Source organism: Hemitrygon akajei, chromosome 6 (assembly GCF_048418815.1).
Source record: "Hemitrygon akajei chromosome 6, sHemAka1.3, whole genome shotgun sequence".
Lineage (NCBI taxonomy): Eukaryota > Metazoa > Chordata > Chondrichthyes > Myliobatiformes > Dasyatidae > Hemitrygon > Hemitrygon akajei.
The window spans coordinates 163,914,423-163,937,576 of record NC_133129.1 but is presented as its reverse complement, the minus strand read 5'-3'; the positions used below and the strand labels follow the sequence as shown (position 1 = coordinate 163,937,576).

General features: G+C 38.6%; 1 protein-coding gene across 2 annotated transcripts in view; it reads left to right on the top strand.

The window, feature by feature from the left end:
* lgr4 (leucine-rich repeat containing G protein-coupled receptor 4) overlaps positions 1 to 23,154 on the top strand; it is a 153,331-nt gene that overhangs the window by 116,258 nt on the left and 13,919 nt on the right. For both annotated transcript variants that reach the window (XM_073049704.1, XM_073049703.1), the window contains exons 5-9: positions 5,728 to 5,943; positions 8,184 to 8,255; positions 9,054 to 9,122; positions 15,425 to 15,496; positions 15,586 to 15,657. In XM_073049704.1, coding sequence (XP_072905805.1) covers positions 5,728 to 5,943; positions 8,184 to 8,255; positions 9,054 to 9,122; positions 15,425 to 15,496; positions 15,586 to 15,657 — 501 coding nt within the window. The remainder of the gene's footprint in view (positions 1 to 5,727; positions 5,944 to 8,183; positions 8,256 to 9,053; positions 9,123 to 15,424; positions 15,497 to 15,585; positions 15,658 to 23,154) is intronic.

Here is a 23,154-nt window from a genome sequence, read left to right as displayed (position 1 = left end):
ACATCTTGAGTACCGTATTTGCTACCCTTTTTGATTTTGCATCTCTAAAGTACTGATACTCATCCTGTTGGCTGCGACTATGTCCCATCACCTGCCTGCCCTTCCTGACAGACTGACTGCACCCTATCTTTACCATCCGTCCTATCCTGAGTCCCATCATTCCAGTTCTCACCTCCCTCCCCACTCCAAATTAGTATAATTATTGGAACTACTTTGATAATAGTTTAAATTGTTAAACATACTGATGGAAAATCTCACCTTCACTCTCATACTGAGCTTTTATTGATGTTAAATCATAATTGCTGCTTAGCAAACTATCAGGCCACCCCGCTCCCCCCAAAAAATTGTATTTCATCAATTATAAAAGGATTTAAAATTTTATTTTAATTGGTTTAGTTCAGTTTATACTTGTCGTGATCTGTCTTATATTTAGCACTGTATAATATTTGAAGTTAAATTGTTTTCTGTTCAGGCTGTTTAGTGTAATTGGTTCATTAGCCAGTTTAATGACACAAGTCGTAATAGCAGAATTAGGTCATTAGGCCCAATTGAATATGCTACCATTCAATCATGGCTGATTTATATTCCCTCCCAACCCTATTCTCCTGTCTTGTCCTTTTAACCCTTTTGAATCAAGAACCTATCAACCTCCACTTTATATACAACCAATGACTTGTCTCCACAGCCGCCTGTGACAATGAATTACACAAATTCACCACCCTCTGGCTAAAGAAATAACTCCTCATCTCTGTTCTTAAAGGAAAGTCCTTCTATCCTGAGGCTGTCCCCTCTGGTCCTAGACACTTTCATTATTGGAAACATTCTTTGCATGTCAGTTTTAACTTGACATTTCAATATCTGGTTGGTTTCTATGAGATTCAACCCCCCCCCCCCCCCCCCGGGATTCTTATGAACTCCAGTGAGTACAGGCCTAAAGCCAGCAAACATTCCTCATATGTATACTCTTTCATTCCTGGGATCATTCTCATAAACCGCCTCTAGGCCTCCTCCAATGCCAGCACAGCTAAGGGGCTCAAAACTGCTCGCAACATTCCAAATGTGGGCTTATAAAGTCTCAACAGTACATCCTTTTGTATTCTAGTCCTCTTGAAATGAATATTAACATTACATTTGCCTTTCTTAATACTGATTCAATGTACAAGTTAACCTTCAGGAATCCTGCACTAGGACTCCCAAGTCCCTTTGCACTTCTGATTTGTGAATTTTCTCCTTGCTTTCTCAACACTATCTGTCTCTTCACTTATCTTTGTATAATCTGCAAACTTGGCTGCAAAGTCATCAGTTCCATTATCCATATCATTAAAATATAACATAAAAAGTAGCGGACCCAACACCAATTGCTGTGCAACATTACTAGTCACTAGCAGCCAATCAGGAAAGACCTCCTTTATTCCCACTCTTTACCTTCTGCCAGTCAGCCAATGTTCTATGTATGAGAGTATCTGTCCTGTAATACATTAGGCTCTTGCTCAGCAGCATCATGTGTAGCACCTTCTGAAAATCCAAGTAAACATCATCCATTGACCCTCTGTCTATCCTGCCTGTTATTTCCTCAAAGAAATCCAACAGATTTGTCAGGCAAGCTTTCTCCTTAAGGAAACCATGGTGACTGTGGCCTATTTTATCATGTATTTCCAAGCCTCCTTAATAATGGACTCTTAACATCTTGCCAACCAGTGAAGTCAAGCTAACTGTATATAATTTCCTGGTTTTTTTTTCCGCTTCCCTCCCTTCTGAAAGTGTGGAGTGACATTTGTAATTTTTGCAGTCCTCCAGAACCATTCCAAACTCTTTGTATGTTTTGCTCCCAGCTGTGATCTTCTTTCAAACACGATACTGTTGGTATACAATGCTTACAATTGCTATAAATGTCAATTTCTAACTCTGCTACAAGAACATCTACCTTATTTCATATATTATGTGCATTCAAATATAACACTTCCAGTCCTGTATTCATCACCATTTTCAATTTAAAAGAAAATTAAATTGTTATCCCTTTCTAAACTTTTTGTCTGTTTATTCTGGAGACTTTTGTAGGCTTTCCTGTACACTCCTTCCTATTTACTTTATACTTGCTTTTCTAAGCTGTTGAACCTACCTCTGTAATATTTAGTTTAAATCCTTATCCACAGCCCTAGTTATGCGATTTGCCAGCATAGTTCAGGTGGAGCCCTTCCCATGGAACAGCTCTGTCCTTCCCTAATACTGGTGGCAATGTTCCATTAATTCAAACTCACTTCTCTACACCAATCTTTGAGCCACACATTAAGCTTTCTAATTTTATTAACCCTTGCCAATTTCCATGTGGCTTGGGTGACAATCCAGAGATTGTTACCTTTAAGTGGAGGGTCCCTTTGTATTAACTCCAGACGGCAGCATGTGTTCGAAAACAAGAAATTCTCCAAGTGAAGACTGTTGACCCTTTGTCGGGGTATTTATTTTTGAGGACAGTGGGAAATGCTGTCACTTTCCATTAAAGTTAATTTTATGCTGTTACTTTTAGCTATAATTGTTCAACATACTAACATTCTGAAAGTTATTCCAGAATAATTATGCCACCCTGCATTAAGACAAGATTTTTAAAAATTTTATTCTTCGATGATTTTTGTTTCTATTCAGTTTGAGGGAGATTGTGCTATACATTGTTATAGGATTTTACTCTTATTTTCAGGTTACAAATAACTGGGTTTGTTTGCTTTCTTTATAAGATAGGCAAATTGATACCATGTTTAAATTATATTGCATAACTGGCATACTTGCATGTCGCACAGATTTAAGGAATAGGTTTGAACTCTATTGTGTAAAACTTATGAAAAGGCCAGATAACATTGATGGCATATAACACTACACATTTGCAGAAGCACTTTCTTATATATTTAATGGAAATTGAACAGCTTCTTACTGTAAGATTTACGTGCAACAGATGTGTCTGCTGTGAACTATGTGCTACTTGTTTTATTAAATATTGCTGTGTGAGAAGTAAATTTGATTATACTCAAAAACTGAACAGCAGTACAAATGTAACTGTATTCAATTGGATTGCTGATCCTGGATTGTAGTATAATCCAGTAAGTATTATTTTTCAGTTTATCAAGATGTGATCAAAAATGCATTTAATCAGTGTATACTGGTTATTGAATTGTAAGTATTTAACAGTTGATTTGTTCACCTTAGGATATTTATGACACTGAGTCATTTCATCCCATTGTGCCCATGCAGGATGTCAAAGCTGCCCAGATAATCCTACCTTCAAGTATCTGAGCTAGGCACTTCTATTGGTCACCTTGATTGACTGGCATTTACCTCTTAAATGCTTACTCCTGGTGGAGAGTTCCAGGCAAAGTGACTGAGTAGTAACCAAAGAAAATGCTTTGGAATAATCAAATTTGAAGATTTGGGTGTGGCACGACTAGTCTGATGCTTTTATTTATTTAACAGTTAGGAAAATATATGAATCGTAGAGGACTGAGTTAGTATCCTGAGGATAATTGAATATGCAGGAGAAAATTTAAGAAATTAGGAAGGCAAAAAGGGGGAGTAAGATCAGGTAGAAACCCAAGGCATTCTATAAGCAAGTTAAGAGCAGTGGAGTGGCCAGCCAAAGGGGTAATCTGTATGTGGTGTCAGGTAATGTTGAAGAGGGCTGAAATGAATATTTACAACATCGTACAGTACAGCACAGAAATGGGCCCTTTGGCTCATGATGTGTGTACCAACAATGATGCCAATTGAAAATAATCCCATCTGCCTGCACATAGTTTATATCCATCCATTCCTTTCTTGTTCATGCACCTGTCTAAATACCTCTTAAGTGTTGCTCTTGTATTGCTGTCACTCTTTCCCTTGGCAGCACATATTAAGCATCTACGTATCTATGTACACATCTGTGATTAGGTACACATGTATATCTTTGAAAAACACTTCCCTCGTAAATCTCCTTTAAATTTTTCCCTTGCATCTACCATCTTCTGTATATAGATTCAATAAAATCACCTCCCTTATAGATTTGCTTTAAACTTTTCCTCAAAGCTATACCATCTAGGTTTTGACATTTCTACCTGAGGAAAAGTCCTGATTATCTACCCTACTTACACCTCTCGTAATTTTATATACTTTTGTCAGTTGTCCTTCAGCTTCTGATGCTCCTGGAAAAGCAAATTCCAGTTTGTTCAACTTCTTTTTGTAGCTATTGTCTCCAATACAGGAAGCATCATGGTAAACCTCTTCTGCACTCTCTTCAAAACCTCCATATCCTTCCTATAATGCGACAATCAGAACTGGACACAATACTCCAAAAGAAGCTAAGCGGACTGTGATATAATAGTTATTACACAAATAGATTCAAGGGAGGGACAGGACTGGCAGCTTAATCTTCCAAGGTGTAGGTGCTTTAGATCCCCGGTACTTTTCCTTACAGGATTTGTAATGAAATTTCGGAGGAGTAATGAAAGATGGTTACGTTCAATCAGATGAATCAATTGCAGTAGAATCTTGTTCAAATAGTAGTCTTACCTGGCTTGTTCTGAGCTGTTTTGAAATAAGCTTGGGTTATTTCAAAAGTTGTGTTGAATGAAACCCATTTTGGGGTGAAAGGATTCCATTTAATACTAGTTCTGAATTTATAGAGGCAGTAGCCTTATCCGCCCCAGTAACGGTGTAGGACCATAACAGAAATCAAATCCTAACCCATTACACAAGCAAAGCCTCATTGCTAAATTTATGGCAGCAGGCTTGTGGTATCTGAAATTCCTGTTGTGAAAAGGATGACTATTTGAAGAACAGAAGTGAATCTAGATCTCTTGTGGAAATTAGTGATGGATTAAAATTTAAATGATGTTGCATTATTTCCAATGACACAAAAATTTTAGCAATGAAGGTTGAAAAGTTTTTCATGACACTCTGAGGTTGGAGCTGCTTAGTCTTTCCCTCTCCCACATCCCTTGCTGTAATCATCACCATTCAGAAGAAAATGATTTTTCCACCCCCTCCAGCTCTTTTCCTGGCCTTTCCTTCTCTTTTCATTTCCAAACCTTGATTTAGCTGCTCAGTGGTCTGTTCTGGGCCAACCTCTTCTCCCCACACACTTGCCAAAGATCCCATCCTCTCACCCTTGCTGCTGATTTAGTGAGTTGTTAAATATAGCACTGCATAAAATAATCAAGTCTACCAGTGCAAGTAAACTTTATTTGTCTGTTTGCACTGCACTTTTTCTGTAACTACAATGCTATAGTCTACATTCGGTTTTCTTTATGCTACCTTGTAATGATGTACTACATGGTCTGGGTGGCACGTAAAAGCTTTTCGTTATATTTCAGTATGTGACAATAATATACAAATACAAAAGCAATTATAGAACCTATGATTTCAATTGTAATGCAACCTAGCATTATAATTTTTGTCATTCTTTGCACCCTCCCACTACCACATGAATATAGGAGCCTTTGAATTCATTATGGTTTATAGAACCTTGTTTATAAATGGAATGAGTTTTACAATTATAGCTTTGAAACTGGTGATATTAACCACTAAAAATAAAATTTATTTTTAAACCTTAATAAATGGAATAAGATCTCTTGAACATTTTCATTGAGATATTATTCCTGTTCTGATTAAGAATTACACCAATATATTGAATGAAGGTGATTGGATATTACTGCAAGTAGTTGGGCTAAAGATGCTTGCTTACTGTTTTGTTTTTATTCTTAGGCGTTTGGATGCAAACCATATCACATCTGTGCCTGAAGACAGTTTTGAAGGTCTGGTGCAACTGCGGCATCTTTGGCTCGACGACAATAGCCTAACTCGAATCCCTATTTATCAACTGAGCAAACTACCTGCACTGCAAGCCTTGACACTAGCATTAAACAAAATAACTCACATACCCAACTTTGCATTTGCAAATCTCTCTAGTCTAGTTGTCTTGTAAGTGGAAACATTATAAATGATATATCTATGAAGCTTTATTAAAAATTAATCATGCAATGTACATACAACTGCAAATATTATATCATCATTGGGCTAATGGAAGAGTTAAATGTATATTTTGTGCAATAAAGGGAATGGAATCATTTTGATATTTTGCTCTATCATACCTAATGGCATACTTGAGTCCCTTGAAATAATTTTAAATTCAAGTTTGTTGGATAAATCTGGGTTGCAATTAATTGGGTTTCAGTAATCTATTGTTTATGTTTTTGAGTATTAAATCAATTGCTCAGTAGTGGTATGGATGTATGTAGTACAATGAGAGCTCAGACAACACCATTAATTTTATGTGCACAAACAACTTGGCAAAACTGTAAATCATATTGCCTTCATATTCCACTCACTTGACTTTTTGTTTGCTTATATTATTTAATTTTCTTTTTGAATCCAAATAACACTCATTAGCTAGTAATATAGTTGGATTTGAATGTATGCCACAGATCCATGCATATAACCTTCCAACCTTGAACATTTTTTTTGCTAGTTTTCCACTGGTGATTCTTTATTCATTTACAATAGTTCATTCTAATAACAGTTAAATATTTTGAAATAGGGTGGCACAGCATGCATGCCAAGGATAAATATGTAATATATTACATAATCAGTAATTCATTGAGTTTCTTCTCCACTTTTTACAAGCATTTCTCAGATGTATCGAGTTGAAAGAATATGAAATGGGATGTGCTATTTTGCACTATGCAATTGTATCGATGCTAGAAGATTCCCATTGCTAGTTTGGAATTGTAAAATTTTTCTTCATGTTCTCATTTTAAAACCCTTCAGCTGAGGGATGACATACTGTGGAGGGCCCCTTAAAAGGAAATAAACAGTTCCAAAACTGGCACCGCGCATGTTTCTTCTGTGCATACTGGAGCCACCTATCTCTTAAAACGCCTACAAAAAGTGAAATGAGCTATTGGGAAACTGGTGAAGATTAATTAAGTATATGATGATGGGTTTGCATTTATGAAAAAGTTCATCCTCAAAGTTGAGACTTCCATCCCTCCCATATGCAATTACTAATTTTTCAATGCTGTTGAACCCTATGAATAAGGGTTTGAAACAGCCAGTTGTGGAATTAGAATGAAAGTGAACCTTTGGAAGTCTACAAAGTACAGGAATATAAAAATTAATTTGGAATACAAATATGCTTGTACATGGGGCACAGAATAGTACAGCATGGGAACAGGTTCTCCGGCCCACTATGCTTGTGCTTAACACAATGCTCAATTAAATTACATCTCTTATGCTTGTACATGTCCATAGCCTTCCATACCCTGCATGTTGATGTATTTATCTAAAATTCTTTAAAATACCTTTGTCATATTTGTCTCTGGCAGCCCATTCCAGTTATCAGTGTTTTCCAGTCATACATTCTTCTGTATCTTCTTAAACTTTTGCCTCCTCATCTTTAATGTATGCACTCAAGTATCTGAAGGTTGTACGTAAGAAGTTAAAGGTATAAACTTGGCATAAGTTCTCAAATACATGACAGACTTTAGGGAACAATGCTTTTGCAAAGATCAATATTTGGAGTATTTGTTCCAAATGTAATAACTCTTGAAATAATTTAATCTAGAATTTGATAAGGGGAAAAGTAGCTCTCAATGGAAGAGCAAACACGAGGAAATCTGCAGATGCTGGAAATTCAAACAACATTTGTCCCCAATTTTTTTCAGGTTTCTAGCAGAGTACACATAGTTCTTTATGACTACCTAGTTTTGCTTCATGTAAATTGAAACATTTTAGTCTGAATATGATGCCAAGTAGATTTTCAATCTGATGTAAATATTTAATTTGAAAATGCTTTCCTTGGCCTTCAGCAGTTTGATCAGTGAGCTGTGCTGAGCTTTTGACATGTTGAATCACTTCAGAATAGTATTAACTTTTGGGGATGCTATCATAGGATGACTGTTTTCCCATTTCTCAGGTTTTCAATAGATGTTGGGAAAGTTCTCCCTATGTTCTGTTGCGAATTTTCTAAACTAAGTGCACCAAAAATAATTGTGCACTTATATTGCTGTTTATGAAGACTTTTCTCTGCTATGTGATTATTACTTCTGTGGCACTGGACTATTTCAAATATGTTGATGTGTAAAGAGATTGTAATGCACAAGTGCATTTTTGTCATTTTAATGCTGATCTTCCTGCTTTCTCTATTGTTCAATTGTTTTTAGACATCTTCACAATAATAAAATTGACACGATAGATATCCACTGCTTTGATGGGCTTGACAATCTAGAGACACTGTAAGTACTATTTTTATTTCCTTTTGGCCTTCTGGCTAAGTAACCAAAATTGTACAGTTGCAGAAAAACAACCTAGATGACTTGAATGCTTGCTGAAACCACTTCACTTCTACTGAATGTTTCTTGTTAACCTGTTGAGTTTTAATGACCTCTAGATCTTGTCATTTGTAAGCAATGGGCAGCATTATCAGGTTTTGAAAAATTGGAATCTTTCACATAATATAATGCTCAACTTTTTAAAATGGAGCTTTTTAATAAAAAAAATCACGGAATGTTAATGTTTGACTTTAGCAACATATTTTTATTGATTTTCTATTTTGTTTTTACATAATCTTGCAAGTACTAATTTATTTATTGCACTTTTGTCCTTTTTAAATTGAGTGCAAGTTTTTTATTGACTTATAATAAGTAAAGAGCATGTCCTTCCTATCATACATCCACATGCATTTTTTCATGATGCACAAAAAATCAATATTTAAATCTGAATTAGTAACAGATAAGGGTGGACATTCTCAGCTGGTTCGTGTTACATTTCAGATTTATGATCTAACATCCAATTCTCATAAATGGGAAGCCTGAAATACTAATTCTCTCCTCACAAGTATTATCAATCTTCAGTACTTACAGTATTTTTCAGTTTTATTTCAGATTTTTAGCTTTAATGTTTTGCTTTTGAATTTCAATGGTGCATTCACCTTGGTTAAAATTGCTGGATTTTTTTTTCATTTAGTCAGTGTTCATTAAACTTGTGGTGATGAGAATTATTATTAAATAGCAGTTTCTGCTTTTATTTATTAGGGACTTGAACTACAACAACCTAATGGAGTTTCCTGAAGCAATCAAGTCTCTTCCACATCTGAAAGAACTGTGAGTTCAATATCTTGTTTATTTATTTGTCTCTCTGGTGCCATGGTCAAGGATGCTTTGTACCAAGTGCAAAGGGAGGGTGAGCAGCAAGCACTCATAGTCTATGTTGGTATATATGGCATAGATAATAGATAGGATACTGGTGGGGACATTTGGAGAGTCAAGTAGAAAGCTAAATGCAGGACCTCAATGGCTGTAATTTCAGGACTACTTCTTGTGCCACATGCTCATATCTATAAGAGACAGATGGACATGTTGGCTAAAGGGTTGGTACAGGAGAGAGGCTTCAGATTTTTAGGTCATTGAGATCTTCCCTGCACTAGAAGATCATGATGTTCCACCTGTATTGTAGCAGGGGGAGGGGATGCCTTGCAGAAATACACTTGCAGGAAGGGTTGCTTATCCTAATTTGGGAAGTATTAAGCTAGAGAGATGATGTGAGAGGAGAGTAGTGCTCTCGGTTTTGGAAAGATAGTGTATCAGAGAGAGAGATTTACTCATGGAGAAAATAGAACAGCATATCTAGTGAGAAGGCAAGTAGGAGAGGACTAGTAGGTTTTACTGCATTTATTTCAATGCATGCAATCTTGGATAAGTTGGTTTAGTTGAGAAACAATTTATGTCTTGGACCAGAACTTACTGAAAAATTTAGTTCTGTTATTTAGACCAACTTCAAACATAGGATTCCTCATGGAGTTTAACATGGTGGAAATATTTCAGGAAATATAAGTGATTAGTGCCAGATATGTGCTTGTTCCGTTTCTGTTTGGTTTTTTTTGTGCAGGGAGGAGGGATTTGGGGGTTGATGATCGTGCTACCATTGTCTTCTTTCTTGGTTTCAAAACAACCCAGAGAATACTTTGATAATAAATAAATTAACCAAATGAGTTGTCAAACAGTACAAAGTTAAGATGGCATCTGACCAAGATAAAATGTAGCGGCATTTGGCTATTTTTGAGGAGTTAGCTTACAAACAGAATCAGAATCAGATTTATTATCACTAGCATGTGACGTGAAATTTGTTAGCAGCAGCAGTTCAATGCAATACATAATATAGAAGAGAGAAAAAGTAATAAATAAATAAGTGAATCTATTACATTATACGTATATTGAATAGATTTTTTTTAAATGTGCAAAAAAAAACAAATACTGTATATTAAAAAAAGTGAGGTAGTGTCAAAGGATTCAATGCCCATTTAGGAATCGGATGGCAGTGGGGAAGAAGCTGTTCCTGAATTGCTGAGTGTGTGCCTTCAGGCTTCTGTACCTCCTACCTGATGGTAATGGTGAGAAAAGGGCATGCCCTGGGTTTTGGAGGTCCTTAAGTATTTTGGAGGCGCTGCTTTTCTGAGACACCGTTCCCTGAAGATATCCTGGGTACTTTATAGGCTAGTACCCAAGATGGAGCTGACTAGATTTACAACCCTCTGCAGCTTCTTACGGTCCTGTGCAGTAGCCCCCCCCCCCCCCCATGTCAGACAGTGATGCAGCCTGTCACAATGCTCTCCATGGTGCAACTATATAAGTTTTTGAGTGTATTTGTTGACATATCAAATCTCTTCAAACTCCTAATGAAGTATAGCTGCTGTCTTGCCTTCTTTATAACTACATCGATATGTTGGGACCAGGTTAGATCCTCAGAGATCTTGACACCCAGGAACTTGAAACTGCTCACTCTGTCCACTTCTGATCCCTATATGAGGATTGTTATGTATTCGTTCGTCTTACCCTTCCTGAAGTCCACAGTCAGTTCTTTCATCTTACTGATGTTGAGTGCCAGGTTGTTGCTGCATCACCTCTTCTCTAGTTGGCATACCTCACTCCTGTACGTCCTCTAGTCACCACCTGAGATTCTACCAACAATGGTTATATCGTCAGCAAATTTATAGATGGTATTTGAGCTATGCCTAGCCACACAGCCATGTAGAGCAGTGGGCTAAGCAGACACCCCTGAGGTGTGCCAGTGTTGATTGTCAGCGAGGAGTATATGTTATCACCAATCCACACAGATTGTGGTCTTCCGGTTGTGGATCCAATTGCAGAGGGAGGTACAGTGGCCCAGGTTCTGCAGCTTCTCAATCAGGATTGTGGGAATGATGGTATTAAATGCTGAGCTATAGTCGGTGAACAGCATCCAGGCATAAGTGCTTGCGTTGTCCAGGTGGTCTAAAGCCGTGTGGAGAGCCATTGAGATTGCTACTTATTGTGGCGATAGGCAAATTGCAATGGGTCTAGATCCCTGCTAAGGTAGGAGTTCAGTCTGATCATGACCAAGCTCTCAAAGCATTTCTTCACTGTCGATGTGAGTGCTGCTGGGTGACAGTCATTAAGGTAGCCCACATTATTCTTTTTAGGCACTGGTATAATTGTTGCCTTTTTGAAGCAAGTGGGAACATCTGCACGTAGCAGTGAGAGGTTGAAAATGTCCTTGAATACTAGTTGGTTGGCACAGGTTTTCAGAGCCTTGCCAGGTACTCCATCGGGACCTTCCGCCTTGCGAGGGTTCACTCTCTTTAAAAACAGCCTAACGTTGGCCTCTGAGATGGAGATTACAAGTTCATCAGATGCAACAGGGATCTTCACAGCTGTAGTTGTGTTCTCCCTTTCAAAGCGGGCATAGATGGCGTTGAGTTCATCTGGTAGTGAAGCAAAGCTGCCATACATACATATTGGGTTTTACTTTGTAGGAAGTAATGTATTGCAGACCCTACCAGAGTTGCCATGCATCTGATGTCACCTCCAACCTCATTCGAAATTGTCTCTTCACCCTTGAAATAGCCCACCATAAATCATTCCTGGTTTTCTGGTACAGGCCTGGGTCGCCAGACTTGAATGCCACAGATCTAGCCTTCAACAGATGACGTATCTCCTGGTTCATCCATGGATTTTGGTTTGGGAACGGACAGTAAGTCTTTATAGGCACACCTTCATCCACACAGATTTTAATGAAGTCAGAAACAACTGCAGCATACTCATCCAGGTTCGAAGATGAATCCCTGAATACAGTCCAGTCCAACAATTCAAAGAAGTCCTGTGCTCCCCTTGTCCATACTTTTTTGGTCCTCACTGCTGTGCTGCAGTCTTCAGTCTGTGCCTATACTCAGGTAGTAGAAGTACAGTCAGGGGATCAGACTTCCCGAAGTGAGGGCGTGGGATAACACGGTAGGCATTCTTGATGGTAGTGTAGCAATGATCTAGTGTGTTGTTTCCTCTGGTATTGCAAGTGATTTGTTGATGGTAGTTGCTTAGTGATTTTGTTTCAGACTGGCCTAGTTAAAATCTCCCAAAATGATGGTGAAGGCAATAGGGTGCGCTGTTTCGTACATGTTGATCCCATTGCTCAGATCATCTAAAGCCTGCTTGACATTGGCCTGAGGTGGAATGTAAACTGCTACCAAAATGATCCCAGAGAACTCCCATGGTAGGTGAAAAGGATGGCACTTAACTGCTAGATATTCCAGGTCTGACAAACAGAATTGGGACAGCACTTATATATTTGTGCACCAGGAAGAGTTGATCATGAGGCATAGTCCTCCTCCTCTGCTTTTGACAGACTATAAATCTATCCTGGCGGTGTATCATAAATCCATCGATATGGGAGGGGCTAACCAGGATTCTGTGAAACAAAGGAAACATGTAGTTCTAATGTCCCTCTATTTCAGCACCCTAGCTCTGTGATCATCACCAGAGACTGCACATTCACCAGCAAGATAGTCGGTATAGGGAGTTTAAAACCCTGTTTCCTTAAACGCACTTGTAACCCTGCTCTACACCCGCGCTTCCTCTGAGGTATCCTACATGGGCGCTTCCGATCGGAATCAGTGTAGTTTCCGTCAGTATAGGCAGCGATAGTTTGTTTAACCGCATTAAGACATCTTTGTTGACTGTACTGACCTTGGAAGCAGTTGTGATTTTTAGCCGTATCAGGCTGAAATGAGAATATTTAATCACATCCATTGAGAGTACTGCTGCTACTCATGTCACGCCTAGGTGCCCCGGAAGATCGAGATGACTGTTCCAATAACTTCAATGAAGATAACATGAGGACCTTCATAGATGAATTACAGTAGTGTTTGAAAGCAATAAGCGTGGTAGATTTGTGATTCTGCCAATAAATTTAGCTCATTCTCACAGTGTCCTGTGACAATAAGTAAAGCTAATTGTGTATTGGAATTTTCTGAAAGATCTAAAGTAATGTGAAATACAAAAATACTCTTGGACCTTTATAAATTGGAATAAATAAATGGTGTATTTTATATAATGTGTGTACATTTAGTTACTTACATGCTGATTAAACTATCAAGGGTTCAAAAGAGCATTCAGAATGACGGGGTAGACATATGAGTAATGATTATGTCAGCTATATTAGAAGTTAATGTTATCTAGTCCCTTTAGAGACACAGTAGTCATAAAATTCTGAAAAGCTTTTCTTCGTTCAAAAGACTAGAACCATAGACTTGGAGCACAAACTGAAAAATCAGTGGAAGTATTACTTCAGTAAATTTATGGAACACACTTCTGGAGAGACACTGAACACATGCCATCATCTTATTGTTAAGCAAATCTCATGTATTACTTTTTGGAAAGAAATTTTTTAAATTCCTAGATGTAGTTTTGAAACACATTCGTCCCACTCTTCTAAGCTCTAGCAGATACAAACCTAGCCTGTCCAACCTTGCCTCTTGACAACCTGCCCGTTTCAGTTATTAGTCCAGTAAACATCCTTTGAACTGCTTATGTATTCACATTCTTCAAGTAAGAAAATCAGCACTACGGAGTACTCCAAAGGAGCTCTCCACAGTAATTAGCTGAAGTTTAACCACACCTTTTTCTCCAATTTCTATATCAATAAATAATACTTGCTAGCTTTTCCAATTATGTGATGTGCCTGCATAAGAGTCTTTTAAGAACATAAAAAAAGGAGCAGGAAAGTAGGCAACCTGGCTCCTCAAGTCTGCCCTGCCATTCAATAGAATAATGACTGATCTGCATAAGACCTTGATGTCTCTCCTGTGCTAGCTCCCCATAGTTTTTATTTTCCTAATCTTTCAAAAATGTATCCACTTTCCCTTTATATACTGATCCACATCACCCCTACCATGATCAAGCATCCACAATCCTCTTGGACAGAGAAGTCTAGCAAGAAATCATTCCTTGCAGGAAGTAGTTAGCCCCTTAATTGTGTGATTATGTCCTCTCAAGATATTCTCACTGGTGAAATTATTTTGACATCTACCTGGTCTTTCTCCAGAGGACCTTGTATGTTAAGGTAAGATCACTCCCATTAGACCTCATTTCTGTAGCCATTCATGATAGGACAGCCCTCTGCTCACAGGACATAGCCTGTTGTATTTTCTTTGACCAGTCTCCATTGCCCTATAGGAGTGGAGCAATATTGTATGCAATCCTTCAGGTGTGGCCCTGTAAAGCTGTAACAATCCTTCCCCTAAACTCCAACCCGTTTGCAATAAAAATATGTGGTATTTGCCTACCTAACAACTTGCTGCACAAACTTGCCAACTTTGTATGATTCATGTACAAAACAACTAGATTATTCTGTAGTTAGGGCTCATTCTCCATTCGATTTCTTTTGCCAAATTGCATAATTTTGCACCTTCCTATATTAAATTACAATCACCATGCTTTTTGACTATACTTAGCCTTCCATGTGCAGGATCCAATTATCCTCAATGCTGCCTATTTGTGTCATTGGCAAATATGGATAATTTGTACTGTCTCTTCCTCCAAGTTATTAATAAAATTCATAAATGATTGGGAGCCAAGAACCAATTCTTGAAGCAGTCCATTAATTGCATCCTTCCACACAGAAAGAGACCCATTTGTATTTTATGCAACAACTGATCCATGTTAAAACTGTTCCCCTAATGCCATGAACTTTTATCTTGCACTCGTATCGTTTGTGAATCTTGTAACTGCAGCGAGCTTGGGAGAAATAGGTAACTTTTAACAGTAACACTAACTTGTATTTGTATATCTTTCTACCCAATAATTTCTATGTTCATGTGTTCTTCAAGACTGCTTTCAATCGTTATGGTACATAAGTCAAAAAGCTGTTATCTAAAACATCAAATACAAACATAGAGTACTAAACAGATTGAATTACTGGGTAAACAAAAGTAGTATTGCAGTTAAATTTACCTGTTCCTTGGTTTTGTTTGACAAATAGTTATATAAGTTTTGGAATTTCATCTGGTCAAAATTAGAGACTGAGAAATGTGTGGTATTCTATTTTCCCTTAACTTTAATGAGCTTAAAACTGACCTGTGTTTTACTTGATTCAGTGGTTTCCATAGCAACAATATTGCAGTAATTCCAGATAAAGCTTTCAGTGGGAATCCTTTGCTTCGGACCATGTAAGTAGAATTTTACTCACTCAGATTCTTTACATTTTGCTTTAAGTTTGCTTTCTGGTAGGTTAGCTGACTGGTTTCCTATTTTTCAGACACTTGTATGATAATCCAATCTTGTCTGTGGGAATTTCTGCTTTCCAGAATCTGTCAGAACTCCAGTCTCTGTGAGTACAAGTTTTATTTCATATTTTTCATGCTTTATACTCCTCACAAAGTACACTACCACTGAGTCACTACCACCAGAGTAATCCCATCAGTGCAATTTCCCTGCAATCAATTAATTCATGTCTATCAATTCACCTTTGATGCTCCTGCCACTTAATTACATTAGAGTCAATTTATAATGCCCATTAACCTGATAAATGTGTATTATAAATTGACTCTAATGTAATTAGCTAACAGGAAAAGTAGCAGTACATCTTGATGTTGGAGCAAACCAGAGTACCTAGAAGAAATATGGTTATGGGAGGAATGTGCTAGCTCCAGATACCAAAGATCAAAATGAGCCTAGTTTACTGGAGTTGTCCAGTAGCTGCACTAATGCTGTATCACAGCACAACTTCTGATTAATGCTATCTACTGTTATCTCAGGCATGATAGCTAACTCACCAAAACTTGAGAGGCTTGGTGAAATTTAGACATTTCTGGCTCTTTTAACTCACAATGTAAGCATGCTCAAATAGTAAGATTCCATTTTTTATTACAAGAAATACTTGGTGATATATTTTGCCACATCTTTTTTAAGTTAGTTTCAGAGACTGTAAAGCAACTGTTCCAAAGTATAAGACCGTAGACCATAGATACAGGAGCAGAATCAGGCCATTTGGCCCATTGAGTTCGCTTCACCATTTCATCAAGGCTGATCAACAATGCTTTCAGCTCCAGTCTCCTGCCCTCTGCCTTAAATATAGATAAATACTCCACAGCTGTTTGTGGCAAACAATTCCACAGATTCACCACTCTCTAGCTAAAGAAATTCCTCCTCATCTCCATTCTAAAAGGACACCCCTCTATTCTGAGGCTATGTCTTCTGGTCTTAGACTCTCCCACCATAGGAAACATCCCCTCCACATGCACTCTATTAAGGTCTTTCACTATTCAATAGGTTTCAATGAGGTCACCCCCTCATTCTTTTGAGGCATCAAATGCTCTTCATATGACAAGCCATTCAATCCCAGAATCAATTTCATGAATCACTTTTGAAACCTCTCTAGTTTCAGCACATCCTTTCTAAGTTGAGAGCACCAAACTGCTCACAGTACTCCTAGTGAGGTCTCACCAGTGCTTTATAAAGTCTCAACATTACATAGAAACATAGAACATAGAAAACATACAGCACAATACAGGCACTGTGGCCCGCAAAGCTATGCTGAACTTGTCCCTATCTTAGAACTACCTAGGCTTTACCCATAGCCCTCTATCCTTCTAAGCTCCATGTAGCTATCTAGGAGTCTCTTAAAAGACCCTATCGTTCCCGCCTCCACCACCGCCACCGGCAGCCCATTCCACGCACTCACCACTCTCTGCATAAAAATTTATCCCTGACATCTCCTCTGTACCTATTTCCAAGCACCTTAAAACTATGCCCTCTCGTGGTAACCATTTCAGCCCTGGGGAATCCTCCTTCTTTGCTCCAAGGAGAAAAGGCCGAGTTCACTCAACCTATTCTCGTAAGCCATGCTCCCCAATCCAGGCAACATCCTTGTAAATCTCCTCTGCACCCTTTCTATGGTTTCCACGTTCTTCCTATAGTGAGGCAACCAGGATTGAGCACACTCCAAGTGGGGTCTGACCAGGGTCCTATGTAGTTGCAACATTATCTCTCGGCTCTTAAACTCAATCCTACAATTGATGAAGGCCAATGCACCATATGCACAGAGTCGACCTGCATAGCAGCTTTGAGTGTCCCATGGACTCGGACCCCAAGATCCCTCTGATCCTCCACATTGCCAATAGTCTTACCAATAATACTATAATCTGCCATCATATTTGACCTCCCAAAATGAACCACCTCACACTTATCTGGGTTGAACTCCATCTGCCACTTCTCAGCCCAGTTTTGCATCCTATCATTGTCCTGTTGTAACCTCTGACAGCCCTTCTCACTATCGCCAACACACCGAACCTTTGTGTCATCAGTAAATTTACTAAACCATCTTTCCACTTCCTCATCCAGGTCATTTATAAAAATCAGAAAGAGTAGGGGTCCCAGAACAGATCCCTGAGGCACACCAGGTCATCAGCCTCCATGCAGATTATGACCCGTTTACAACTACTCTTTGTCTTCTGTGGGCAAGCCAATTCTGGATCTACAAAGCAATGCCCCCTTGGATCCCATGCTTCCTTACTTTCTCAATAAGCCTTGCATGGGGTACCTTATCAAATGCTTTGCTGAAATCCATATACACTACATCTACGGCTCTACCTTCATCAATGTGCTTAGTCACATCCTCAAAAAATTCAGCCAGGCTTGTAAGGCGCGACCTGCCTTTGACAAAGCCATGCTGACTATTCCTAATCATATTATGCCTCTACAAATGTTCATAAATCCTGCCTCTCAGGATCTTTTCCATCAACTTACCAACCACTGAAGTAAAACTCACTGGTCTATAATTTCCTGGGCTATCCCTACTCACTTTTTTGAATAAGGGAACAACATCCCCAACCCTCCAGTCCTCTGGAACCTCTCCTGTCCTCATTGATGATGCTAAGATCATTGCCAGAGGCTCAGCAATCTCCTCCCTCACTTCTCACAGTAGCCTGGGGTACATCACGTCCAGTCACGGTGACTTATTCAACTTGATGCTTTCCAAAAGCTCTAGCACATCCTCTTTCTTAATATCTACATTCTCAAGCTTTTCAGTCCACTGCAAGTCATCCCTACAATCGCCAAGATCCTTTTCCGTAGTGAATATTGAAGCAAAGTATTCATTAAGTACCTCCGCTATTTCCTCCGGTTCCATACACACTTTTCCATTGTCACACTTGATTGGTCCTTTTCTCTCACGTCTTATCCTCTTGCTCTTCACATACTTGGAGAATGCCTTGGGGTTTTCCTTAATCCTGTCTGCCAAGGCCTTCTCATGGCCCCTTCTGGCTCTCCTAATTTCATTCTTAAGATCCTTCCTGCTAGCCTTATAAACTTCTAGATTCATATCATTACCTAGTTTTTTGAACCTCTCATACGCTCTTCCTCTTGACTGGATTTACAACAGCCTTTGTGCACCACAGATCTTGTACCCTACCATCCTTTCTCTGTCTCATGGGAACATACCTACTCAGAACCTCACACAATTATCCCCTGAATGTTTGCCATATTTCTTCCTGAGAACATCTGTTTCCAATTTATGCTTCCAAGTTCCTGTCTGATAGCCTCATAGTTCCCTTTACTCCAATTAAACGTTTCCCTAACTTGTCTGTTCCTAACCCTCTCCAATGCTATGGTAAAGGAGATAGAATTCTGATCACTATCTCCAAAATGCTCTCCCAATGAGAGATCTGACACCTGACCAGGTTCATTTCCCAATACCAGATTAAGTACAGCCTCTCCTCTTGTAGGCTTATCTACATATTGTGTCAAGAAACCTTCCTGAACACACCTAACAAACTCTACCCTATCTAAACCCCTCAGTCTAGGGAGATGCCAGTCAATATTTAGGAAATTGAAATCTCTCACCACAACAGCCCTGTTATTATTACTCCTTTCCAAAATCTGTCTCCCTATCTGCTCCTCGATGTCCCTGTTACTATTGGGTGGTCTATATAAAAAAAAAATACCCAGTAGAGTTATTGACCCCTTCCTGTTCCTAACTTCCACCCACAGAGACTCCATAGACAACCCCTCCATGACTTCCTCCTTTTCTGCAGCCGTGACACTGTCCCTGATCAACAGTTCCACGCCCTCACCTCTTTTTCCTCCCTCCCTATCCTTTCTGAAACATCTAAGGCCTGGCACTTGAAGTAGCCATTCCTGCCCCTGCACCATCCAAGTCTCTGTAATGGCCACAGCATCATAATGCCCAAGTGCTTATCCACGGTCTAAGCTCATCCGCTTTATTCATGCTGTTCCTTGCATTAAAATAGACACATCTCAAACCATTGGACTGAGCGCGTTACATGCTTGCTTTCATATTCTAGTCCTCTTGGAATGAATGCTAACATTGCATTTGCCTTCCTCACCACAGACTTAATCTGCAAATTAACATTTAGGGATTCCAAAGTAGCTTTGCGCTTCAGTTTTTTGTATTCTTTCTCCATTTTGTAAATAGTGAAACCTTTTGACTTCTTCAACAAAGTGCATGACCATACACTTCCTGACACTGTATTCCATCTGCCATTTCTTTGCCTATTCTCCTAATATCTGTCCTTCTGTAGCCTCTCTACTTGCTCAAAACTACCTGCCTCTCCACCTAACTTCAAGTCGTCTGCAAACTGCACAAAAGAAAACCATCAATTCTATCATCTAAATCATTGACATAACATAAAAAGAATCAGTCCCAACACATAACTCTGTAGAACACCATTAGACCCTGGCAGCCAGCCAGAAAAGGCTCTATTTATTCCCACTGCTTTATAAATGTTAAAAATTAATACTTCCACAATCTCTTCTGCCACCTCTTTCAGAACCCTGGGTTGTACACCATCTGGCCTAGCTGACATACCTACCTTAAGACCTTTTAGTTTCCCAAGTACCTTCTCTATGATTATGGTAACTTCACACTCTTCATGACCCCTGATATCTGGAATCTTCACCATATTGCTAGTGTCTTCCACAGTGAAAACTGATGCAAAATGCTTATTCAGTTAGTCTGCTGTTTCATTTCCCCCCCATTACTACCTCTCCAGCATCATTTTCCATCGGTCTGATATCCACTCTCGCCTTTCTTTTATACTTTATGTATATGAAGTAACTTTTGATATCCTCTTTTATATTATTGGCTAGTCTTACTTCTCTATTGCATCTTTACCTTAATGACTTTTTTAGTTGCTTTCTGTTGGTTTTTAACAGCTTCCCAAACATCTAACTTAGCACTAATTTTTGCTCTATTATATGATTTTCCTTTGGCTTTTATGTTGGCTTTGACTTGCTAGCCACTGTTGTGTCCTCCTTCCTTTAAAATACTACTTCCTCTTTGGGATGTATATATCTTGTACCTTCTGAATTGCATCCGGAATGGCTGATCTCCTAATGGGCTCAACTACAAGCTGCTTTAAAAAGCCATCTTGTAGGCACTCTAGAAATTACCCCTCCTGTAAGTTACAATGGGAGATAAAAAATGCATGCGAAAAAGGCAATGATAGAATAGTCATGGGGGACTTTTGTCACAATCTACCTGCATATTAAAGTCCCCCATGACTACTCTAGCATTCCCTTTTTGGCATGCATTTTCTGTCTCCCATTGTAGCTTATAGGCCACATCCTTACTACTGTTTGGGGATCTTTTTACCTTTGCAGTTCCTTAGCTCTATCCACATTGAATCAACACCTTCCAAGCCTATGTCACCTCTTTCTAATGATTTGATTTATTTCTTTTAATCAACTGAGCAATGCCGTCCCCTCTGTCTTCCTCCCTGTCCTTTTAATATAATGTCCTTGGACATTAAGCTCCCAGCTATAATCTTCTTTCAGCCATGATTCAGTGATTCCTACAACATCATACCTGTTAAAGTATCTGAAAAGAGGCTGGGCTTTTGTTAAATAATTAGGATGATTAATATTAAAAATGAGAAATAAAAAATAAAGAACAGTTATAAACAGTATGTTCTAATCTCAGATAATTTTATTTTTGTAGAAGTATAATAATCTGAATACATAAAGTGCTTCATTTTAAACATTATCAGGATATTTGTGACTTTACCTCAAGTTTTCAAATGACCTGAAACTCAAGATTTAAGGTTCAAGTTTATTTATCACATGTACATTGAAACATACAGCGATGGACGTGAAACTAACTTGCCTTTAACCAGTAGTTTAGAAAAGCACTGTTCACAAGGTGCAATGATCGATTTTATCATTATTCAGTTGCAGTGCATTGTATTATAATATGGAACACTTTAGGGGTTTGATACAAAAGTATGCATACAGCATACTTTGATCATTCAGGGTTTTGAGTATGAAAGTTGGGAAGCCATGTTGTGGGTTTTATTAAGTTCTTATTAGGCTACACTTTGAGTACTGTAACCAGTTCTTGTCACAGCATTACAGCAAGTATTTGCAGGCTTTGGAGAGAGTGCGAAAGAAATTCACAGAGATGATGCCTGGATTAGAGAAAATTGACTTCGGGAGAGACTCGGCAAATCTGAAGTGTTTTCTTTGGAAGGTTGCAGGCTGAGGGACGATCTGAAAGAAATATAAAATGATACAAGGTGTTGACAGCGTAGATAGCCAAGTCTTTTCCCTAGGGTGGAAATGTCAAATACTACTAGGTATAGGTTTAAAGTGAGAGGGGGAAGGTCTGAAGGAGGTTATGAGGGAAGTATTTTCTTTAGGTAGTTTCATGGAACACGCTGCTTGGGGAAGTAATGGAAATTGATACAACAGCAACTTTTTAGAGGCATTTGAACTGACTGGGAATTGAGTGATTTGGACTACAGACGAGATGAACCTCGATTGTCATTGTTGTTGGCAGAGATATCGGGGACTTGAGTTGTGCTATATTTACTCCTTTGACAATTTCCTTTAACATTTGATCAGTAAGTAAAAGGCATTCATTCAAGAGTTTGGCATAATAAATTAAAAATTGTAATCAAGTTAACTTTCAGTGTTGACATAGAAAGCAATTACCTTAATATCTTGACTTATAGTATTAATAACAAAACAGTACTTCAGAATCAAATTTATTATCACTGATGTATGACTTGAAGTTTGTTGTTTTGCAGTGCCAAGTTAAAAATCTATTTCACAAAAATAGTGGTAGGAAAAGAATCATAAAGTAGTGTTCATAGACTGGTGAGAAAACTGATATAGAGTAAGTGAAGAAGCTGTTACTAAAACATTGAGTGTGGGTCTTCAGGATCCTGTGCATTCTCCTTGATGGTGATGAGAAGAGGGCAGTCCCCAGTTGGTGAGGGTCCTTAATGCCGCCTTCTTGGGGCACCACTTCTTGAAGATGTTCTTGATGGTGGGGAGGGTTGAGGCTTTGATGGACTTGGATGAGTTTATAACCTCGTTCAACCTATTGTGATCCTGTGCATTGGAGACTCCAAATCAGGCTCTGATATAACCAGTCAGAGTGCTCTTCACCATACATCTTTAAAAAATTTGCAAGAGTCTTTGGTGACATACGAAATAATCTCCACCTACAACAAAGTAGAGCTGCTGGTATGCTTTCTTTGCAATCGCATCAAAGTGTTAAACCCTCCTGGAAGATGTTGTCACACAAGAACTTGAAGCTGCTCAACCTTTCCACCGCTAGCCCTTCAATGAGGAATGGTGTGTGTTCTCCTGAAGTTCCTTGGTCATGCTAATGTTGTTGCAACATTGTTCAATAACTGATATGTCTCAGTAGATAGATCACTGTTTAACTAGTTCTTGTGATCCCAACATAGATGTAAGACTGACATTTATTGTACGTTTTACTTGCTACTGCCTGGTTCTTCAGGCTATTTAAGATTTCTTTTCTCTCAAGGACTTCACTAAACCAGGTAAATTGTAACAGGTT